This window comes from Oncorhynchus nerka, linkage group LG14 (genome assembly GCF_034236695.1).
Source record: "Oncorhynchus nerka isolate Pitt River linkage group LG14, Oner_Uvic_2.0, whole genome shotgun sequence".
Classification (NCBI taxonomy): Eukaryota; Metazoa; Chordata; class Actinopteri; order Salmoniformes; family Salmonidae; genus Oncorhynchus; species Oncorhynchus nerka.
The window spans coordinates 77056499-77065305 of NC_088409.1; the positions used below are offsets into that span (position 1 = coordinate 77056499).

Sequence of the window (8807 nt, forward strand, 5' to 3'; positions counted from 1 at the left end):
TAAATACCAATATTAGACTTTAACAGCATCTCCAACAGGTGCACTGTGTATGTTTGGCAAGCTTTTAACCCCAATGAACTCTTTCACAAATGTAGGGATAATTGCAGTTAAGGTTGTTCTTTACATACCGGTTGTAAGGCTGCTTAATTGTCATGTTATTTGTGAATTGCCATAAAATACTCCTCTTGGCTCAGAGTCTGGATTCAGGAATTCCATTGTTACAGCAGACAGATGACCACAAGTGGTGACACACACAGACACACACACATTCACAGAGGCAGCAGACATACAAGTGACAGGGCATGTGGCATGCCTTAACCTGCCCTGCCCCAGTACTTAAACTCTGCTTCTACAAAACGCAGGCTAGCCTTATCCAATAGAATCTAATATATAAAGTCATATCAGTGACCAAATGTGAAATACGTATCCTGTTCTAGGTACGTACATTCTGTCCTGCCAAGTTACCAGCACGTGGAAAATTAGGTTGGGTTGTATTTCGAGTAGATTATCTCTTTAACTGATTTATCTATCGCCACCAACTGTCATCCTCTGTCTTGCTCAAAATAACCTGGAAGTGTATCACAGTCATGGGTGTCTGAAAGTTGAATGTGTACTCATCAAGATGTATGTACTTTACCATTTAAGATCAAATATTTAATTCACTTTCTTCTGTAAAGCCAAAGATACTTTTTTTTAGTTATACAGACATTTAGATGTATTTCTCTTTTGAAGAACATAAAATAGTAACACAAAAGTTATGAGACTGGTAACTTGCCATATGTTATCATTGACAAAAAGAAATTGTCATGAACATTTGGCAAAAACAATGTGACATCACTGCATATTCGGGTGTGTTCAAAGCAGTTTACTAAACCACAAGCACTCCATTTTCTGACCTACCAGCAGTTTCAGCCAGTCTTTGAGGAGGAAGTGGCCAGGTACTTTTACATGAATCACACACACTTAGAAAAAACACTAAAACACACAGTATAAATACAGTCTTGGCTCCTGGACCCCAGTCAGTCACTGAGCTGGACGCCACCAAGACAAGACAAGATGGAAATCACAGATTTACTGCTCCTTGTAGTGGTTGCTCAGTCATTTGCTATGCCTCTATCATCACTGGAGGAGACTAAAAAGTGGCTATTAGCCGAGGTAAGAAAACTAAAGCTGTGGGTCTGATGTCCTTTTGTTTATCAATGTCTGTTTGGTTCACTGAATATTTATGTTTTTATTATTGCTTTAACAGTTATCCTTATACTCTAAGTAAGGATGAATGCAATCATTTATAGTATAAACAAAAGTATCATTGTTTTATTTAAAGAAAATGGTTAATTAGACAATGCCAGAAGATGTTGAAATACTATAACCTCTCAAATTGAACCTGTTTCATTTGTGAATTTGCTCCTTACATTGCCACTAGCTTTTATTACATCCATTCCATATGACTATGCTTAAACAGCTACATATCATGAAGCTGTTAACTTATGCTATTGCTTTCCTCTTCAGAAATACCTCCGCAGGTTCTACAACCTTCGAGCTGGACTTCAGGGAACAAAGACTGACAGGTCTTCAGACGCCATGCAGGCTAAGATCAGGGAGATGCAGTCCTTCTTCAACCTCCAGGTGACGGGGAGCCTGGACGCTAACACCCAGGAGCTGATGAGCATGGCCAGGTGTGGTGTCCCTGACGTGGGGGAATACAACCACTTCCCCCGACACCTCAAATGGCAGAACACCATTGTGACCTTCAGGTGAGGCTTCTCAAACACTCTGAGTGATATAGTGTCTCATAACCCTAATTTGTTAATTATTGATGGTATTGGTGTAATAATGTTAATGTAATCCACATACACCACATGACCTTGGATTCAATGGATATTATCATCTTTCATTTCTTTAAATAAAACTTGTCAAGTCTCTTTTGAATGAAGATATGGTTCCTCTCATTGAATGGTTATTCAGAATAGTGAATTATACTCCTGATCTGAAGAAGGCTGATGTGGACAGAGCTATCCGTAACGCCTTCAGCATCTGGGCTGACGTCACTCCTCTGACCTTCAAGAAACTGCATGAGGGGAAGGCTGACATCATGATTTTATTTGGGACAAAAGGTAGACCCATTTCTTTATTCTTGCCTACAGTTGATACATTTTTCTCAGTAAGACTATACATACAGAATGTTTGGAGAATATCTTGATTAGTTTGATCATTTTACTGTAGTTTTGTTAAACATTCAGTGGTCCTTGTTTAGAGTTGTGCAAGACCTCGTCATAGAAGAAATTAACTGAATGCTGGCATGCTGGGAACACTTACTGAAACCATCCTCAAACATAATTTTCTCCCGGCCCTTTCCTTGTCTTTAGAACATGGAGACTTCAACCCTTTTGACGGCCCTGACGGTCTCTTAGCCCATGCTTATCCCCCTGGCAGAGACATTGGAGGAGACACACACTTTGATGAAGATGAACATTGGTCAAAAGACTCAGACGGTAAATATTTTGTCCATTTATGTGGGGATCAGGTAAATGTATGACATGTAATCACTGATTATTTAAAAACATATTGCCTCCCTTGTAGCCTACAACCTTTTCCTGGTGGCCACCCATGAGTTTGGCCATGCCCTTGGCTTGTCCCATTCTACTGATCCTGGAGCTCTGATGTACCCAGTCTACTCCTATAGCCAGGGTTACCCACTGTCTGAAGATGATATCACCGGCATTCAAGCTCTTTATGGTCAGTGTTCCTGTTATTAACCCAAACAGAAGTAGACAGAAAATGAAATAATTAATATAATTCCATACACTTGTGTCATATTGTAAAATGTTCATTATGTCGTTCAATCCTATAGGCCCGAACCCCAGGCACAGGAAAGTGAAGCCGAAGCCAGATGCCCCAAACAAATGTGACCCCATGTTGAGTTTTGATGCTGTTACTGAGCTCAGAGGAGAAACAATCATATTCAAAGACAGGTAGGGAGTGTGTCTATTCATTGAAAAAAACATTTCTGCATAAACTATTAGCTTATAATGGACAAAATTAATGTGTGTTGATGTATTCTATTTGATGGCAGGTTTTACTGGCGTCTCCATCCCCAGTTTGCAGAGCCTGAGCAAACCCTGATCAAATCCACCTGGCCCTCTCTCCCCAACAAAGTGGATGCTGCCTATGAGTACCCTGAGAAAGACATGGTCTTCATATTCAGTGGTAAATTTAATGCTGGCAACACTGTTCTGACATAGTCCTCTGTCATCCTGAATATACAACTACAATTCTGCTTTGCTCATTTATGTCATGTATGCGGTAGATATCTAATAAAGTTGATGTCGCTATAGAGGCATAGGTTAATTTTGTTGACAAATTTTCATATTTTTCCAGGTATTAAAATGTGGGCTCTGAATGGCTATAACCTGGTGGAGGGCTACCCCAAATACATCCATAAACTGGGACTCCCCAAGACCGTGCGGACGGTGGATGCTGCTGTGTACATCCCAGACACCGGCAAGACACTGTTGTTCTCTGAGGAACATTACTGGAGGTAGGACAGTAGGGTCTAGTCTGGACTGGTCTGGCATGGGTCTAGTCTGGTCTGGACTGGTCTAGCCTGGTCTGGACTGGTCTGGCATGGGTCTAGTCTGGTCTGGACTGGTCTGGTCTGGTCTGGACTGGTCTGGCATGGGTCTAGTCTGGACTGGTCTGGACTGGTCTTGTCTGGTCTGGTCTGGTCTAGCCTGGTCTGGTCTGGTTGAGAGATCATTACAGGTTATAGTCTTGGTTGTGTTTTATTGACAGTTATAATGAGAAGACTAACACAATGGACAGCGGCTTCCCAAGATCTATTGAGATGGATTTCCCTGGAATGGCAGAGGAGGTGGATGCTGCTGTATATCAATATGGTATATCAATATCATACATTGTAATATTATTTTTATTATGAAGTTTCCATTGCATTTGCTTTGAATATATAATAAATAGCTCTAACATATTCACCCTTCTTTCTCCTTGCAGGATATTTGCATTTCTTCCATGAACACACACAGTTTGAATACAGCTACAGTGCACGGAAGGTCATTCAGATTGTTAGGACAAACTCCTTTCTCAACTGCTGATCCACTGGTGGAGAACTACTGTTATGTTATGGGAAACGTACCAATAGGTAATTTGTGCTGGACACCTGCTTGTCATTGTTATTTCTAACTCATCTCAAAGGATGCTGGAAAATGTTATGTAAAATGGATGGCTTATGCCTAGAACTAATGCAGAAACCATTATACAGGGTCTTGATTTATGGTGGCACAATATTCACATCACTTGTTGTAATATTGAAATAGAAATCACTCTGTTACACTGTATAATACTGTAATTGCATCTCTCTCTAGATAGAAATGTTACTTGGGGAGGTTACAATAATATTGATTCCAGCAAATTAAATTGGATTGTTGTGTTTCAGATCCACCAACAGGTGGCAGTCAAGGAAATAAAATCTCGAGTATGAGCTAATGCATTTTATAGACTGAATGTTTTTACTATTTAATTTATTGACTTAATGACACATTTTTATGAATAAAATGATGAGTACAAATGGTATTGTATGAGTTTTTTTATTTGCAAACATTGTAAGATTTATGCGTAGGCCTACATCATGCTCAAAATAAGAGTTTTCTGGAACAAGACAAAATACAGCTGTTGATGTTTCCCAGTTTGGAAAAGAATGGTGAGAGAGGTGGGAAGAGATGGTACATTTGGTAAGAGATGGAGGGAAATGGAGACAGGGATGGGAAGAGATGGGGATTTTTGGGACCACATTCTACACTGGGTGCTTATTTTGGCAGGCATGGTCATGCTACCACAGAGTCTGTTGGTCTTGGATCATCTAAGGTCATTGTGTTCAGGAAGTCAACAAGATATATAGAGCAGACCACAAAATACTGCTTACAAATCACAAGTACACACAAACCACCTACACAGCACCAGCCACAGCTGCCAAAGTGCTACAAAAGAGTCCCTCTTTGTCATCAATACTGTAACAGGGATGACTTGGCAGCTTAATTAGCATAGCTCTACGATTCTGGTGTATGTTATGAATTTCTGTGCCCTTCCTGCTTGTTTTTACATGGATAGATCCTTGTATTGTCATAGGCCAGACAACAGTTCTATGTTTACACCACAAGAGGGCAGTACGTCAGCACGGTTTATGTGAGCTCAGTCTAAATGGTGGTTTACTGTGAGCTCAGTCTGAATCAGAGGAGGCAGGTGGGAGGAGTTATAGGAGGACGGGCTCATTCCAGCCATTACAATGAGCCTGTCCTCCTATAACTCCTCCCACCAGCCTCCTCTGCTCTGAATGGTGGTTTAACATGTGAGTAACATGTGTCACTAATTAAATGCTGTGATTCTTACATTCTATGCCTCTTACCTCAACTATGGGAATATTGACAACCCTATCAGTGCCATACTTTAGCAGCCTATGTTGCTCAACTGTTGTAGTTACTTCTGTCAAGCCATCCATATCCTACACCTATAGTAAAAAGTATAATATCAAGTCTATTGATACAAATATATATGTTAGAGTGAGCAAAGAGAGATTCAATCGAGTAGGTATATTCTTAGTACATGTTGTTGAGCTGAACTGATCAGAAGGGATTCTTTCCATAATGGGTATCTGTGATGCATCAGTGAATCAGCATGAGGCTTCTGAGTCCCAGACAGGCTCCAAGACTTGAAACAAAAAATAGTAATGAAGCTCATGGGCTTAAAAAGCTTCATCTTTGGGCTCGACCATGTGGATGCAATTACAGAGAAGGCCCCTTGTCTTCTCATTTCCTCGTTAGCTGCGTCATTGATTTCTCTGAGACAGGCGCTGTTGTTGGCCGGTGGAACGTCCCTCTGCGGAGTCATTCCAGGTCTCATAACCATAGCTCAGAAGATATAGGAAAACATCCACAAGGCCTCAACATGATACAAAACTAATCCGGTCATGTTTCATATTGTTGCCCTCCTGATTCTGACTGATATCGGCCATTTACTGTCTGTCAGTGAACCCAATGTACTGTGGAATTGGAAATGTAACATGTAGCGCAATAACACAATGAAAATTACTTTAAAATGCTAATAAGAGAATGAGTTGTGTTAAGAAAACACTTCAGGCAGAGTAACGACCAAGCAACGACTAGGGTTAACTGCATGAAGGTGCACTATTGTGTCTTGCTGGAAGTAACTCCAGTCTTGGCACCTCTGATGGAAACCAGATGTGAGGAAATGAGAGAGAGAGAGGCCATGCAATCTCAGGATATGTCCCTTTTCCTTAGGAAAACGCCCATCTCAGACCACCACTACTGAGAGTGTCACAAGCCCTTCAAAGTTCAACACACTCCCTTCCAAACAGAACAGTTAGTGGATCTGATTATTTTGAGAGTGAATACACATCAGGCCTGCTGGATTAGATAGGGTTTGGAAAGAGGGTATGGCTAAGTGTGAGGAATTCCTATATGACAAAACAACTTAACAAACACATAATAACATAACTCTCTTGTGTAATCAGTTCATCTGAACTATTAATTCACCCCCTCTTAATATACAGGGCATGTTTTGTTCATGTTTCTGTCTTTTATGTAGTTAAATGTTTTGTATGTACCAATCTGTCACCACACATCACGTTCCCTACCAGGAAATAAAATATACTGAACAAAAACTATACATTTGAAATGTAAAGTGGTGGTCCCATGTTTCATGAGCTGAAATAAAATATCCCCAAATTTTTCCATACTCACAAAAAACTTATTTCTCTCAAATTTTGTGCACAAATTTGTTTCCATCCCTTTTAGTGAGCATTTCTCCTCTGCCAAGAGAATCCATCCACCTGACAGGTGTGGCATATCAAAAAACTGATTAATCAGCATAATCATTAAACAGAAGCACCTTGTGCTGGGGACAATAAAAGGCCACTTTAAAACGTGCAGTTTTGTCACACAACACAATGCCACAGATGTGTCAAGTTTTGAGAGAGTGTGCAATTGGCATGGTGACTGCAAGAATGTCCCCCAGAGCTGTTGCGATAGAATTTAATGTTAATTTCTGTACCATAAGCCGTTTTAGAGAATTTGGCAGTACGTCTAACTGGCCTCACAACCGCAGACCACCTCCACATCCGGCTTTTTCTCCTGTGGGATCGTCTCAGACCAGTCATCCAGAAAGCTGATGAAACTGAGGAGTATTTCTTTCTGTAATAAAGCCCTTTTGTGCTGAAAAACACATTAAAGATTGGCTGGGCCTGGCTTCCCAGTTGGTGGGACTGGCTCTTAAGTGGGTGGGCCTATGCCCTCCCAGGCCCACCCATGGCTGCGCCCCTGCCCAGTCATGTGAAATCCATAGATTAGGGCCTAATGAATTTATTTCAATTGTCTGATTTCTTTATATGAACTGGAAAATTATTGGAATTCTTGCATGCTGCATTTATATTTTTGTTCAGTATAGATTTGAATAAAGATGGCTGGATTAGAAGTACGGACATTTATGCACTCATTACTTTAAATGATATGGATAAGAGCATCTGATGGATTACTCAAATGTAAATGTGAATGTAAATGTGAATGAGATTATAATCTGATGTATTCTCCAATACACATACCTAATGGTGTACTGCATAAAATGCCATTCTAAAAATTATTCTTTCACACATAGTTCATTCTAATATGATGCTGACAGAGCCAATAGCTATCTTTCCCATCAGGCTCAGCCCAGCCAGCTGGACAGGTCATGGTCTCTGAGTCAGAGGAAAAGTTGGAGGGAAATTCTAACCACAATTTGAAACACTGTCCCTGAGTAAGACCCATAGAGAAGTGCCAGAAAAGAGATATTGTGAGTACATTACATTTCTTTCCCAAAAACAGGGCTTTGACTTTTGACTTGAACTGAAGAGGGTGTTACAGACGTCTCAGTCACAGAGGCAAAGCGGATTACTTTATAACATTAGCATTATCAGTTCTGCTTTGTCAAGCACAAATACATAATTTTTTGATCACAGGCAGCAATGAGTCACTTGTGTAACAAACTCAGAGAGTCATGATGTCATGCCCTGGCCATAGAGAGGCTTTTATTCTCTATTTTGGTTAGGCCAGGGTGGAACTAGGGTGGGAATTCTAGTTTCTTTATTTCTATGTTTCCTGTTTCTATGTTTTGGCCGGGTATACTTCTCAATCAGGGACAGTTATCTATCGTTGTCTCTGATTGGGAATCATATTTAGGCAGCCTGTTTTTCCACCTTAGTTGTGAGTATTTGACTTTGTTAGTGGCCTGTAGTGGGAAATCTGAGGTTTGTAGGTTTTCAAGTCTTTGCCTATCAACAGTCTTTAGAACCTTGTTTCAGGCTTCTACTGTGAAGGGGGACAGAATAAGAGCTGATTGAGTAAGAGGTCTGGCAGAGTGCCATGAGCTCAGTCTCACACGTGCCCGTGAGAGGTAGCTGCGTTCCATTGCATTTCTAAAGACAAAGGAATTCTCCGGTTGGAATATTATTGAAGATTTATGTTAAGCCCACACTCCGCCTGAGTGGAGCAGAAGGGACCCGCCTCAGACCCGCCAGGGAGCGTCAGTGGACAAACATGCCATTCCAAACAATAAAATTAAGGGTGAGACTGACTTTCCTTAGGTACAACCAAAGTGCACATTCAAATATAGATATTGTCCTAGTGACAGAATGTTGGTGGTCAATGTGTCATGCACAATGGAGAAGAAGAGTACAGTGCCTTGCAAAAGTATCCACCCCCTTGGCGGTTTTCCTATTTTTTGCATTACAACCTGTAATTTAA

At 40.7% G+C, this 8807-nt stretch overlaps 1 protein-coding gene across 1 annotated transcript; it reads left to right on the forward strand.

Moving 5' to 3' along the window:
• Positions 1-1035: 1035 nt before the first annotated feature.
• On the forward strand, positions 1036-4576 carry LOC115141922 (collagenase 3-like). Its single transcript, XM_029681318.1, has 10 exons — positions 1036-1155; positions 1510-1754; positions 1966-2114; positions 2367-2492; positions 2581-2736; positions 2852-2972; positions 3074-3207; positions 3379-3538; positions 3793-3896; positions 4009-4576. Exons 1-10 carry the CDS (start codon positions 1057-1059, stop codon positions 4107-4109), a joined length of 1395 nt encoding a protein of 464 aa, XP_029537178.1. The 5' UTR covers positions 1036-1056; the 3' UTR covers positions 4110-4576.
• The last annotated feature ends 4231 nt before the right edge of the window (positions 4577-8807 follow it).